Raw genomic sequence first — 15,795 nt, forward strand, 5'->3', positions numbered from 1 at the left:
ATTTGTGGCCTGCTGGAAGTCATTTTGCAGGGCTCTGGCAGTGCTCCTCCTGTTCCTCCTTGCACATAGGTTGAGGTAGCGGTCCTGCTGCTGGGTTGTTGCCCTCCTACGGCCCCCTTCACTTCTCCTGGTGTACTGGCCTGTCTCCTGGTAGCAACTCCAGCCTCTGGACACTACGCTGACAGACACAGCAAACCTTCTTGCCACAGCTCATATTGATGTGCCATCCTGGATGAGCTGCACTACCTGAGCCACTTGTGTGGGTTGTAGAGTCTGCTCTACCACGAGTGTGAAAGCACAACCAACATTCAAATGTGACCAAAGCATCAGCCAGAAAGCATTGGTACTGAGATGTGGTCTGTGGTCTCCACCTCCTTTATTGAGTGTGTCTTGATAATTGCCAATAATTTCCACCTGTTGTCTATTCCATTTGCACAACAGCATGTGAAATTAATTGTCAAACAGTGTTGCTTCCTAAGTGGACAGTTTGATTTCACAGAAGTTTGATTTACTTGGAGTTATATTCTTTTGTTTAAGTGTTCCCTTTATTTTTTGAGCAGTGTAGTTAGTACTCCACCTCCCAAGGTCTATCCCTGGTTTTACACCTCTGCTCTGATCTGTGTTTTGGCTGTAGCGGTAATGTCATATCTAAAATGCACATCATCACTGCAGCCTATGACTGAGCTCAGCAGTTCAGTTCATGTAGACAGCACAAGCTGCTGATCTCAGTGATTTGCTGCAGCAGTGATGTGTGCTGTAGTTGTGAAATTACCACAGCAGCCAAAACGCAAAGACTGGAACAGTGAAGAGCCAGTGCTGGAACCCTGAAGCTGAATAATATAATATAATAATATTGCTATTATACAACTGTGCAATCATTTAGGTACAGTTTTGTGAAAGTGCAAAACTCTTTTAACATCAATGAGGCGCATGAGTTTTCACAGAACAACTTTGCTAACATAACTAACCTGAGTAGAAGAATATCCTCCACGGTAGTTTCTTTGTTGGCATAACCACCTCATCACTGCTACTCCCTCAGAAACACGATTTTGTAATACATGTGACAATAGAACGTAGGATGCCACTTCTATATCAACAGAACTGGGTTGCCACCAGCCAGGGGCACTTCGAATGTTAGACTTCCAGAATCTTAAATCTCCTGTAATTAAGTAATTAAAAAATATCTACCATGAAAATACTGGTTTGTATGTTTTTAGAATCTATAATTAGTGAAAAGAATTAAAAAAGTGCACAAGGCACTAAGAATGGCTCCACACAGAGTCCCATGACCTTCTACCATACTTAATTATGTGACATTTGTCCTTTATTTCCTGAAGCAAAGCATGTTATGAAAAATGTTTTTTTTTACCGGTCACATTTTTACACAATTAGAATGAATGTGCCTACTGTGATTCGAATTAAGCAAATCCAGGGAAAATCAATTTGCAGTGAAGCTATTCTTTGTTAATTGAATATTCCTTATTATGCCATGGGGTCCCTTCAAACCCAGAGCATAATAAACATACAATGTAAAGAAACATAATACTCAACTCACCACACACCTGTCCCACTGGTCTGTAGCCCGCTGTCTGGACTTCTTTTCCCCTTTCCCCATTGTGTGAATTCTCTTGAACATATTCAGTACAGGCTAGATCATCTGGCATGAGCAGGACTCAGTTGTCACTTCGCGCCATGTCAACACTTGGGTGACTCACGTCGTAACCTCATGACATGCCGATAAAGGCTGTCTGAGGCTTGGTTGTGCCTGGAGTGAAGAGGGCAAAGAGAATTTGTGTGACTGAGGAAGGGGAAAAGAGGAGGAGATGGACTGGGTATTGGGTTGAGGGGATAGCAGGACTCGTGAGTGATGAGCTAAGTATTTGCACCTCCATAGTTGTCCCATTAGCCTCTGTACCAGGGGGTAGTGGTGTTTAAAATATGCCTTACTGTCATTTATTACCAGCAAATTTAATGAGAAAACAAGTTAGATATTGACACGAGCCATTTCTTCACATGCAATGAAAGTATCTCCTAAGGAAAAAGCACTCTCTGAACTCTATACTAAAGAGGTTTTCCAGTCCAAATCAATAAGTCTGAAATCACTGGCCTCGCTGTCATACACTTGTATGTATTATTAGCTGGACTCTATTATTAAAGCAGGGACCAAAGCGATATGCTCAGTTGATATATGAAGGTGACACAATCCCCTGATGATTCCGAATGATGCAACGCGTTGGGAGGCACTATTCATTTAGGTGGACATAAAAGGAGGGATGCGGACGCATAAGCCGCCGAAAAAGTCCACATGAAACACTCGAACTGCATGATTACGAGAAAGCAGATGAGTATAAAAACCGCCTAACTATATGATATATTGCACGTGAAAGGGTGTACGCCATGACATTGGGTACCTATTGATGCAAATTTTGTAAGGTGTTTTTTTTGTTATGAGCAAGCTGCAGCCGTCTTGCCACCGCCAATAGGGGTGATATAGGGAAGGTGACCGGGACTAAAAATAAAAAAGAGGTCATTTTTTCATCCCTTTAGTAATTGTGCAAGTACTTAGCCGGTACCTCTGATTGAGGGCAGATGAGGTTTAGTAAAGTACTGTACACACGGAATACGGAGATTGACTCTCTGACCTAGTGATATATCCAAGGGTGTCGCGTGTGGTACATTGGGCACTATAAGTATATTGGATACAAATCCTCTGGCGGTGACATTTTTAATTGAGTCTCTTTGTGTTTTTTGTTTGCACCTAGCACTTTGTTGGCACTATATGTCTGCACTTTTTTTAGATCATAACTATTAAAAGTTACGTTTTAATTATATTTGGGAACCTGCTGATTTACCATACACTTGTATGGAATAAAGCCATGCCCTCTAGTCAGCCATGCACACTGAATGGCCGCGTAACTAGATGGGTTGCAGCCTCACTCACTACAAGTGTATGGAGCGAGGCTACTGGCTGACCAGGGTCAGAAACCAGCGAATACCCACAACGCACAGTATGTGGGATTCAAAAGTCTGCAGGCACATAGAGTGACTGCAGACTTATCGATTTGGACTGGACAACCCCTTTAAGGGCTTCATATTCCCTCATCTCTGCTCCTGAGTGATGGCTGTAGCTTCTGCCACTTTTTGTTTTTTCCTCCCCTCTTCCAAGAGTTAGAACTTTCTAATTTTTTCATCAACATAGCAAAATATGGGCTTGTTTCTTGTGGGCAAAATTGTAATTTTTCACTACAACATTCATTTTTCCATACAATATGTTAAATGCTTTATTGATACCATTTTGATTTAGAATGTTTTGATTCCTTGTTATCAATAGAGCAGCTTCACAGGAGTACCAACATGCAGAACCCTAAGTAGGTCCCCAGAAATCCATCGGCAGCTTGAGATCACTACAAAACAAAGTCCTTTAGAATTACATTTTTTAAATGTTGCTGTCAGATTAACTGCGGAATTTAGGGCGGTAACAGCAGCAATCAGAGCTTAGCTTCAATTGCTGCTGTTACCAGAAGATGCTCGCTAAGTAATACAGCAGGCATCTGCTCCTGAGCTCACTCCATACGCCTAATCCTGGCGTGTGATGTACATGGAACTCACACAAGAGGGTTAAGCTGGTGTTAACAAGACACACAGTATGACTGTAATTGACTCTATGATGCTATGACTGTAATTCCAGAGTTAAGCTGTTATCAGTTTGAATTATTCTTTTTCACAAATAACTTTTTTCTACATATGTGTCTAACCGCAATTTTAAAAAAAATAGTTACCACTGTGCTCTGCCCGGCGGTTTAGAAGGTCCAGACCCTCTTTAGCTTTACTTCTTCCAACCAATGATAAAGCATAGGTCACAAGACTGAGCGTGTAGTTATCTGCGATGACTTCATTCATTTGAGACTCCAAGTAATTTGTAGCAGCTGTTATTTGAGAAGAATTCTAAAGGAGTGAAAAACATTTGTTTTAAATCAAAATATAGAGACAAAATCCCTCCTCACTGGAAATAGCACACGGAGCTTTCATTTACTTGTTTTACTATAGTAGTGGTTAAATGAAGTTCTCCTCTGCAAGGGATTAGTGTTCTTTGATAAACAGCCAACGATGGCATATAAAATGCATCATTTACAGTGCACAAAACGTACAATGGCATGGGGTTTTCTTTTTCCTGTAAATGCAAACTAAGTCATTATGAAGACAGATGTAGAAACACTGAGGAATCCCACTGGATACAGTCATGACTCACAATATTCAATAAATTGTTTATTCAAAATTAATACATGTCTGGATTCACATATAACACAGGAGCCATGTTGTTTCATCTTCCTGCAACCAGAAGCTCTTTCTGGCCTTCTGTACATGTTGGGGAAGAGTATGTTAATTGCTTTTGAAGTCAAAAGCACTGAAATTATTAGTGGAAGAGTGGCTGAAAGCAGAAAATTAAGCTATATTCTCCGTACATCACTCACTACAAGTCAATGGAAATTGTGGGGGTGCAGAGAGCTATTACTGTGACCGCTAACTAACTACGCATCTGGAGAGCCCCCACTGTCCCAGGGCCGAGGGGTACCCGGTACCAGGCCTCTCTGTCTTGGTTCTGGGGTTGTCACGGTGGCTGGACCCAGTCCGTGACCCTGCTGAGGGGCACCCAGTGAAAGTGGAGAGTGACGATGTTGTGGTGTGGTGCAGGTCGCGATGAATAACGAGGACACCAGGTTGCAGTCTCTTTACCTCTTTACTGAAGGCTTCAGGATCCTCAATCCGGAATACGGTTAACAGGGCTGTCTGAGACCGGCCGGTCCGATGGCACCTCCAGAGTTCCCTTTGCAGGTGGAAATCTGTGCCTACCTTCTAGCGCTTGTGTGTTGTAGTCCTTCCCTGCTTAGCACCACGGGATAGTCCTCACAACTGTTGTGTCTGTTTCTGAAGTTCCCTCACAACTGATTCTGATGTTCTTCTTCGTCCCCCAGATGATATGACTAGGACGCACCCGTATGATGGGTAGGCCTGGAGGTCTTCCGGGACCCTAGAGTCGCCCCTCTCCAACTGTTGCCCCCTATGTCTGCTTAGGTGATTTTGGGTGAGACAGCCCGCCTATAACTGACTGTCCTGCCGTAGGTTTGAAGTAAGGCCTGGAGCTCAATACTTCCTCAGCGTTTCCGGCCACCGGCTACGCGCCTCAGCAGGATGTTGCCTCGTTCTTACAGCATGACTCCTACTGGCATTTCTCCTTGTTGCGTTGATCTCGTTTCTCACTCTTCACAATAAACCTCGCTTCTTGTCCTTTCTTGGGGTACCGCCGCAATGAAGTGCAGGCGCGGTCCCGTAACGTTCTTTCTGTTCGCCAGGCCTCTGTCAGGATCCCACCCCTGACAGGGACCCCCTGAATCTTCCCCTGCAACACCCTCTTCCACAGGATGTAGTCTGGTTCCAACCCAGTCAGCTTCTCTCTAACTTCCTATCTAACGCCCAGTTTTACCAGATTGTGAGGAGTGGCCTAATGCATAGCACCCTTAGCTCCCCCTGGAGGCCAGACTGTGAAGTGTATTGGTGTCTGTGATACCTGGTCAGGTGAACTCCTTCAGTGCCATCAGATGTACCATAGCCCCCCTTAGTGGCGGAGCATCAGTACTGCCACGACCAGGACTCTGGGGCGCTGCACATCACAGCACAACATTGAGTTGATGTGACTATGAGTTGCCTTTTGTAATGCTGTAGTCATTCACTGGCATATTGATTTACAGCTTGCTCTACAGCAGGGATGTCAAACTCAAATGCACAGAGGGCCAAAATTAAACGCTTGAACAAAGTCGCCGTCCAACGCTTGATATTGCTTGAAAAAAGGGGTCTACAATTGGGGAAGTTTTTCCTTATCAAATATAACGATGAGCTTTTCCACATGGAAAAAAGCTTAAAGGAGTTGTCCCACGGACAAAGTACATTTTAATTAATATAACTTAGAATATAACATTGGAATAATATAATATCTTATGTAAGAGCAGTCTCTCGGACAGCGTGCAGCATTCTCTCGCTTTCCAGCTGCCTGATTGCCTATCATAGGCATTCCCCTGATGAACCCCTTGGGACCGCCATAAGGGGGGAAACACGTCGGGATGGGAGATCAAATCCCTTAAGATAAGTGCACTATGATGATTTACTGGTGCTTATAATCTGCTTACATGTCTGTCTATTTACTTGAATTACCCGAGTCTTCTATATCACCACATGCCGGGGAACATGACCTTATTCTAACTACCGTATATGTCTGGCAGTGATGCCTTTACATTTTTACATAGTTTCATCTGTTAGATGATCTGATGATTCCTTCTGATAATTATCCTTTACATTTGTATATGGTCACATCTAATATGTGAAATTTCATTATCTGCTCTAAATTTTTTGTTAATTCTGGCGATGATGCCCACATAGGTTTGGCGATACTGTCTAATTCAGTTATACATAAGGTCTATATTTATGCTTGAGTTCACTTTGCTATGCGATAAAATGCAAACCTAAGCTGAATGATTCATTGAATCTGGTGCTGATGCCCATATGATTGCGTCTGGCGACGATGCCGTTTTGCGTATACGTGTGCATGAATTCATTCTCTGAAGAGAGCATGCAAATCTAAGCTGAACAATGTGTTTGAATCTGGCGTTCATGCCCATATAGTTTCTTTCTGACAATCATGCCGCCATGTGTGTACCGATGCATGAGTGCACATTTTTTATGTGAGAATATGCAAACTGAAACTGAACAATCCATTTAATCTGGCGTTGATGCCCATATATTTTTTCTGGCGTTGATGCCGTTATGCGTTTATCTAAGTTGTTTCAGCATATGCACACCGAAGCTGAACAATCTATTTAATCTGGCGCTGATGCCCATATGACTTTTTCTGGCGATGATGCCGTTATGTGTTCATCTAAGTTGTCTCAGCATATGACACTACATCTATATCTGGCGGTGATGCCCTGATGCTCTTTTTGTACTTTATTATATGATGTACAGAATATCGCACAGTATCATAGACTATCTATATCCGCCACTGCACCAGTCCTAAACTACTTTGCTCTATTTTGCAGCTTTATGTGACCATAAGAAATCAATAGGAAACTTGTAATTAGCAGACAATTGATATCTTTTCTTGTTGATGTGTGATACTTACTCTCCTTCTAGACACCACTACGAGTTATTATTATTAGAAGGTATTTAATTGAATTTTGTATTATAGAGTCTCTAATGGCTCATAGATATCTATATTAATTAACTATACACAGATCAACACTATTCAGCAGCTTAAGCACTTGTTTTTGGTTTTTTGTAGTGTCTATTTTTGGTGTTTATAGTGGTGGCTTTTTGGTAGGGATACCTTTATAGGGTCTTTGAGGGCCAGCCATCGGTGAGCGGGGCGTCATATCGTATCCCAGGGTGCCAACCTCCGCTGTTAGGAAGGGACTTTATTAGGGTAAGGCACCTCTATCTTCCCTAGTCCATCTTCCTTAATTAAAATAAATACATATAATATTTGGTATTTTTATCATTAAAATAGCCAGGCGGCTTCATATTCATCTAACTACTTTTTTTGACCCATCTATTAGGTACCCTGCCAATTTTTAATGTGTTGTTTTTTTCTTGATGTTTTTAATCATTACTATTAAAACTATTGTTTTAGGTCTTTTGTTTTCTCTGGTTCTCATATGTAAGAGCAGTGAAAAGAATATACCCAATGACCAAAATTAAATATGTAATAAAGTATAAGAAACCTTGAATAATACTGGTACAGAAGTATGATGCATGGGGCCCTGCATTGCCTTCCATACAGTATAATGACCACACATAGTGTTCCATACATTATAATTACCTCACATAGTGCTCCATACAGTATAATGGCCCCACATAGTGCTTTGCGGGTCAAATACTCACCCTGATTTGGCCTGCAGTACAGAGTTTGACATACAGTGGCATGTAAAAATTTGGACACCACTGGTCAAAATTACTGTTATTGTGAACACTTAAGAAAGTTGACGATGAAATGTAAAAAATAAATATGTATATATATATAATATATATATATATATATATATATATATATATATATATATATATATATATATATACTGTATTTTTGCCTAAAATACAAAGTAAAGGTGTCAACTTTAACTTTAGGCCTTTTAGAGATAATTTCAACTTCAAATTGCTTAACTGTTCACAATAACAGTAATTATGATCAGTGGTGCCCAAACTTTTACATGCCTCTACAGAGATTGTCTACACTTTTAAAGGGTTGTTCTAATGAACCCTAATGAAGAGTGCATAGGTGCCCGATTTCATGCTTTGCCGTAGACAATGCACTCTTGGAGACTGTCAGTCCAGATCAACGGCATGGTTGAACTACTGGTACAAACTAAGTGTTCTCCCCGGCTGCTAGCAGAAACAGCTTTACTTCTGTGGAATGGGAGTGACACAGGTGAACTTAATCAGGCGAGCTTTAAAGCACCGCTGGCTGACTTTAAAGCATACAGTAGAGCCTGTAAGCAGCATACTCCTTACCTAGGTATCTGGTCACTTTGAGTCTGCATGGTGTCCAGTAACCTACACAATACATTTTACACTGTAAAATGTAAAATGACTCCATTCTTGAATGGAGAGGAGCTTTAATAGGTGGTAAATTGTAAAATTTCTTGTTTTTACAAGTCCTTTGCAGTTTTACCTATTTAAAGGGAATTTGCCATGTCCCCAAATGCTATTAATCTGCAGATATAAGGTTAATCTACAGGTTAACTGCATTCCAATGTTGTCCGGCTACCTTTATGAAAGCGTGGCTACTGAGAGAAAATTAATTTTCTTGAAGAACGGCTACTATCACCGCTCAGTGAGTGGCAGCTGTAAGCATCCATCAGTACTTTGACAGATCTGCAACACTAGCTCCAATCAAAGTGCTCAGGCTGTGCATTAAGCAGTGACAGACGCTGCTCCAACATGCATCTATGACTGAAAACTGGTGGATCCCAGGGGGAATTAAATTCATTTTTAGTAAGGTGAAATGGTGTTAGGGTTGGCGGAACGCACCAAATATATATTTATTAGAAATAGTTGGTGCGTTCACAACCCGGGATCCACCGTGCAGGAAAGAACCTGCTGCTAGATATGGCAGTACAAAATATTAGTATAAACAAACTCTGTTACTTCACAGAGTCTGTTAGCAAAGAGAATGCTGTGCCCTGTTTAGCTCACAGAGGAACACAGCTACTTAGTAGAGCAGGTAGTGGTCATGCAGTCAAATGCAAACACGCAGCTCCTCTCCGGTGGAGCCGGAATTCTATGGCTGTACGCCAGCCCTGAATCCATTCACATGAAACTCCCCGCCGGAGGTGCCAGCATTCTAGGGGCTTATTTCAGCCAGGTCCCTGACTGCATACAAACACTACCACACTGGCGCTGAGCTCATACATAAATTGATACTAGCGCATGGCCGTGCGGTCATGAGAACCTTTTATAGCTGCAGCAATTTCAGGACCTTCCCAGAAGGACCAATGGAAGACTGCCACAGAACTTGATCAGGTACAGGACCTTCCTGGAGGACCAATGGAAGTTGCTGCAGTACCTGAGCATGTGACCCTTGATCTCCATTGAGAGATCTTACCCGGGGCATGCTCAGTGTGTGCAAAGCAGGACTTAGTCCCAGAAAAGCCTGCTCACCGCAGACCAGTGCAGGGTACAATAGCATAGCCTGGAGAGGCAGCAGTAACCCTTTGCACAGTATCAGATTCAGTGAGACGCTGGGACTGACGTCTCCACTGAGCAGGCTCCACTGCGGCTGATGCAGAATGGGAGACCGCAGCAGACATGGTTCGAAATTCCCCCTGTGCAGCGGCGGGAACTCGACTCCTAACATTACCCCCCTCCTTGAGCCTCGCTATGCACAAAAACTGCAATGAGCAGCGGAGCCCGAATGTGCTCCACAGATTCCCAGGTTCTGTCCTCTGGGCCGTGACCCTTCCAGTCCACCAGATAAAATTTCTTGCCACGTACCACCTTGCACCCCACGATAGCATTCACCTCAAACTCATCCGTGAATGAACCCGACGTCCCGGCAGATGACTCGGAAAACCGGGACAAATGGACGGGCTTTAAGAGAGAGATGCGTAAAGTGTCGGTGATAGCAAGGCGCAGAGGAATGGCCAAACGGTAGACCACATGGTTGACCTGTTCCAGAACCTTGAACGGGCCAATGTAGCAAGGCGCAAACTTAGTGGACTCAACTCGCAGCCTGAAGTTACGGGTGGAGAACCACACTAAGTCGCCAGGAGCAAAGGTCGGAGCGGGGCGCTGGTGTGTATCAGCAGAAACCCTCATTCTCTCCTTTGAGGCCTGGATGGCATCCTGTGTGCGGTCGCAAATGTCACGTGCCTCCACCGCCCAGTCTGCCACCCTAGAATTGGTGGACACGGGCATGGGCACAGGGACACGTGGATGCTGGCCATAATTAAGGAGAAAAGGAGTCTGCCCAGTGGAATCGGCTACGGCGTTGTTCAAGGCAAATTCCGCCCAAGGTAGCAAAGATGCCCAGTCATCCTGCCTAGCAGAGACAAAATGTCGCAAATATGTCACCAGAGTCTGGTTGGTCCTCTCTACCAACCCATTCGTCTCGGGATGATATGCAGAGGAGAGATTCAACTCTATGCTGAGTAAACGGCAGAGCTCTCTCCAAAACCGAGACGCGAACTGGGGACCCCAGTCGCTGACAATTTTATCAGGCATTCCATGTAAACGGAAAATATGCTTTATGAATAACGCCGCCAAGGCCCGCGCAGAAGGTAACTGTGGAAGCGCACCAAGTGCACCATCTTAGAAAAATGATCGGTGACAACCCAGATAATGGTGCAGCTACGAGACTTGGGTAAGCCCACCACGAAGTCCATCCCGACCATCTCCCAGGGCCTGTCTTCCACCGGCAGGTGGTAAAGCAAGCCAGCAGGCCGTTGCCGAGGAGACCAATTCAGGGCTCAGGAAACGCATGCCCAAATATAGTCCCCGACGTCACGGGCCATATGCGGCCACCAGTACGTCCTCGCCAAAAGCTCAGATGTCCTTTTGGTCCCAAAATGCCCACCCACTCTGGACGAGTGAGCTCCAAGAGAGAACCTCAGGTCGCTGGAACGAAAGTCTTGCCCGGGGGCACGCACTCTAGCAAAACCGGAGCCACAGTTCTCAAGCTCTCAGAAGGGACAATAAGCCGAGGCTCCTCCTCCTCAGATGACACTACGGAGCGGGAGAGAGAAAATGGAGAGTAAAATGAAACCTGGAGAAGAACTGGGACCATCTAGCCTGGCGAGAATTCAGCCGCTGGGCCGTCTGTAGATATACCAAGTTCTTGTGGTCAGTGAATACCTGGAAGGGAAAGGGAGCACCCTCCAAGAGGTGTCTCCACCCTGAGAAAGCCAACTTCATGGCTAGCAACTCCCTATCCCCGATGGAATAATTCCTCTCCGCCGGTGTGAAGGTCTTGGAGAAGAAGCAAGGATGCTTCCGACCTTGAGCATCCTTTTGGAAAAGGACTGCTCCAGCACCAACGGATGAGGCATCCACCTCCATGATAAATGGCTTATCTACTGTACATCGGGGCGATGTAGAATGGGAGCGCTAGCGAAGTGTGACTTAATCAAGAGAAAGGCCTTAGAGACATCCTCCGACCACAACTTGGGATTTGCTTCCTTCTTGGTGAGGGCAACCAAGGGAGCTACCAAAGTTGAGAAGTGTGGAATGAACTGGCGATAGTAATTAATGAACCCCATAAAGCACTGCACCGCTTTAAGTGAATGGGGTTCCTGCCAGTCCATTACAGCCTGAAGCTTTGTAGGATCCATAGCCAAACCCTGGGCAGAGATGATATAACCAAGGAAAGGCAAGGACTCCTGCTCAAACACTCACTTCTCCAAATTGGCGTAGAGGGAGTTTGTCCGTAAGAGGTCGAAGACTTTGCGAACATCTCTCCGATGGGAGTCAATATGTGGAGAGTAGATGAGAATATCATCCAGATAGACTACGACTGAGGTGGTGAGCATATCCCGGAAGATGTCATTCACAAAGTCTTGTAAAACGGCTGGGGCATTACAGAGCCAAAAGGGCATCACCAGATATTCATAGTGCCCATCCCTGGTGTTAAAAGCCATCTTCCATTCGTCCCCCTCACGGATGCGAATCAGGTTGTAAGCACCCCACAGATCTAATGTAGTAAATACCCTTGCTCCCCGTAGCCTATCAAAGAGCTCAGATATCAAGGGTAGTGGGTACTTGTTCTTAACGGTGATGGCGTTAAGACCCCTGTAATCTATGCATGGACGTAATTCTCCACTCTTCTTCTGCACGAAGAAGAGCCCAGCCCCTGTAGGTGACACTGACATCCTAATGAATCCTCTTGCCAGATTCTTTTGGATGTACTGAGACATTGCCTCCATCTCCGGGAGAGATAACGGATAGACTCGACCCTGGGAGGCTCAGCACCAGGAAAGAGGTTGATAGGACAGTCATAGGGGTCGTGAGGCGGAAGGGTCTCCGCAGCCCTTTTGGAGAACACGTCCGCATAGGGCCAATAGTGCTTGGGGAGAGAGGAAAGATCTGCGGGTACCTCTGTTGTAGCAACCTGAACACACTCCCTCTGACATCTACCCTCACAGGATTTACTCCATCCCAAAATTCTCCCTGAGGACCATTTTATATGAGGAGAATGATAGCGTAGCCATGGATCCCCAACAGGACCTTATCAACTCCCTCAGGAAGGACTAATAGAGAGATAATCTCCTGATGTGATGGAGACACAGAAAGAGTGAAAGGAATGGTTTGGTGTGTAATCTGTGAGGGTAGTGTCGACCCATTTACCACTCGAACGGTTACTGGTTTGGCGAGCATCACCAGGGGTATTGCGTGTCGCTGGGCAAAAGCGGATGACATAAAATTACCCTCCGCCCCAGAGTCCACGCATAGCTCTACCATAAGAGTAGCTGGGCCTATGGTAATTGTCCCCTTGAAGGACAACTTAGAGGCAAACATCGCCGTGTCTAGTGTACCTCCTCCAACTGCCACTAGACGCTGACATTTCCCCGACCACTGAGGACACTTGGAGGCAAGATGTCCTGACTGCCGGCAAACATGACAGACCTTAAGTGCAGGAGCGGACCGGGACTTGGACCCCGCTCGTGACCCCTCTATGGCCTCATGTGACTTGGGCGCCTGGACCGTAGATTCCAAAGGTCTGGCGAAGGTGGGAGCCAGCCGAAACCTCTGCCTACTCTGGGCTCGCTCCAACCTTCGCTCGTAAAAACGAAGGTCTATGTGAGTTGATACAGCTATGAGCTCCTCCAGAGTGGTGGGAATCTCCCTAGTGGCCAAAGCGTCCTTCACATGGTCAGCCAGCCCCCTCCAAAATACAGGGATGAGGGTTTTATCTGGCCACTCCAACTCAGATGCTAATGTCCGGAAGTGGACGGCAAAATGGCTGACCATGGTCGAACCCTGAGTCAATGCCAGCAGTTGGAGCGCCGTATCATGGGTGACTTGAGGTCCTACAAAGACCTGTTTCAGAGTGCCCAGAAACTGAGGAACACTCTGCACCACATGATCGTTGCGCTCCCACAGCAGCGTAGCCCACTCCAAAGCTCTGTCCGACAGGAGAGAGATTATGAGTCCCACCTTTGCTCGCTCTGTGGCAAAACGTGCAGCCAGGAGCTCGAGATGTATACCACACTGGCTCACGAAACCCCTACAGGACTTACTGTCCCCAGAGTATTTTTCAAGCAACGGGAGGTGAGATAAGGTCGGAAAAGAGGTGGCAGTGGGAAAAGCTGCTGCCGCCACGCTAGCAGCCTGAACAGCTATTGCGGTAACATCCACTGACGAAGTTGCACACTCGAGAGACACCAACCGGCCCTCCAGCAGCTGGATGTACCCCTGCAATCACTTTTCATCCACCATTACTTAGCCAGATACTGGCGCTAGTATACTGTTAGGGTTGGCGGAACGCACCGAATATATATGTATTAGAAATAATAGGTGCGTTCGCAACCCGGGATCCACCATGCAGGAAAGAACCTGCTGCTAGATATGGCGGTACAAAATAGTAGTATAAACAAACTCTGTTACTTTACAGAGTCTGTTAGCAAAGACTGTGCCCTGTTTAGTTCACAGAGGAACACAGCTACTTAGTAGAGCAGGTAGTGGTCATGCAGTCAAATGCAAACACGCAGCTCCTCTCCGGTGGAGCCGGAATTCTATGGCTATAAGCCAGTCCTGAATCCACTCACATGAAACTCCTCGCCGCAGGTGCCAGCATTCTAGGGGCTTATTTCAGCCGGGTCCCTGACTGCATACAAACATGACCACACTGGCGCTGAGCTCATACATAAATTGATACTAGCGCATGGCTGTGCGGTCATGAGAACCTTTTATAGCTGCAGCAACTTCAGGACCTTCCCAGAAGGACCAATGGAAGACTGCCACAGAACTTGATCAGGTACAGGACCTTCCTGGAGGATCAATGGAAGTTGCTGCAGTACCTGAGCATGTGACCCTTGATCTCCATTGAGAGATCTTACCCTGGGCATGCTCAGTGTGTGCAAAGCAGGACTTAGTTCCAGAAAAGCCTGCTCGCCGCAGACCAGTGCAGGGTACAATAGCATAGCCTGGAGAGGCAGCAGTAGCCCTTTGCACAGTATCAGATTCAGTGAGACGCTGGGACTGACATCTCCGCTGAGCAGGTTCCACTGTGGCTGACGCAGAATGGGAGACCGCAGCAGACATGGTTTGAGATTCCCCCTGTGCAGCAGTGGGAACTCGACTCCTAACAAAAGGGAACATTGAAACATTATTGACCTGCAGATTAACAATATTTTTACAGGTTTCATTGAAGAACTTGAGATAACCCATTTAAACACTACATATCCATACTTCCAGGTCGGTGGGTACTTACCAAACTTGGATGTCTGGATACATCAGGCAATATATATATATATTGAGGAGAGCCATAAGATCAAATACTTAATTAACCTCAACACATAAGGTAATTGAGGGAAGCAACCCATAACATGTATTGTTTAACCTTACATAAGTTTTCCTCAGACAAAGTAAGACACTTAAGATGGCTGCCATCTTCTCTACCAGAGCCGTGCTCTCTGGTATCCAAGATGAACAATGAAGACACTGAAGATGGCCGCCATTTCCTGTTTTAGCAGACCGTGTGGTCTGGTATCCAAGATGACGCCCACCCTGATGACCTCATGGATCCACCCACCTTGATGACCTCATGGATCCGCCCATGGACTTGCTCATGCCCAACCCACTAACCAATGGAATACATCCGATCACTCCCAATTTAGAGCTAACCGAGCCCCCTTACAGGAGATATATAACATTGTGTTTGACTAATAAATTTTTTCTTGGAGCTGAGCCACACATTGATCAAGGAGAGTTACAGCTGACTGTGTCTGGTGTATTTCTTTAGTGCACATGATCAATATCCATTAGGCCAGGAGTAGGCAACTAGAGAATTGAACATTTATATTAATTGTTCAACCCTAATATTTGGCCGCCCAACCTGGGGCCAGCAGAGGAGAGCCCTGAACCCTGAAAACCGGCGAGTGGAACGGCTGGACGCATTGAGTACCCCGAACCTGGAGACTGATCAACTCCTTAACAGAACACGGTAAGTCTGCTGATTTTTATAATCTGTAGTCTTTACCTGTATCCTTCGGGGTATCCTGTGCAGATTGCCTGACCGTGTCCGGTTTCCTTGGT

General features: G+C 45.4%; 1 protein-coding gene across 2 annotated transcripts in view; it reads right to left on the bottom strand.

The window, feature by feature from the left end:
• The window catches only part of CD109 (CD109 molecule), a 444,636-nt gene that overhangs the window by 69,470 nt on the left and 359,371 nt on the right, over positions 1-15,795 (bottom strand). For both annotated transcript variants that reach the window (XM_077289898.1, XM_077289899.1), the window contains 2 exons: positions 3,780-3,945; positions 969-1,159 (listed from right to left, as the gene is read on the bottom strand). In XM_077289898.1, coding sequence (XP_077146013.1) covers positions 969-1,159; positions 3,780-3,945 — 357 coding nt within the window. The remainder of the gene's footprint in view (positions 1-968; positions 1,160-3,779; positions 3,946-15,795) is intronic.

This window comes from Ranitomeya variabilis, chromosome 2, assembly GCF_051348905.1.
Source record: "Ranitomeya variabilis isolate aRanVar5 chromosome 2, aRanVar5.hap1, whole genome shotgun sequence".
NCBI classification, from domain to species: Eukaryota; Metazoa; Chordata; class Amphibia; order Anura; family Dendrobatidae; genus Ranitomeya; species Ranitomeya variabilis.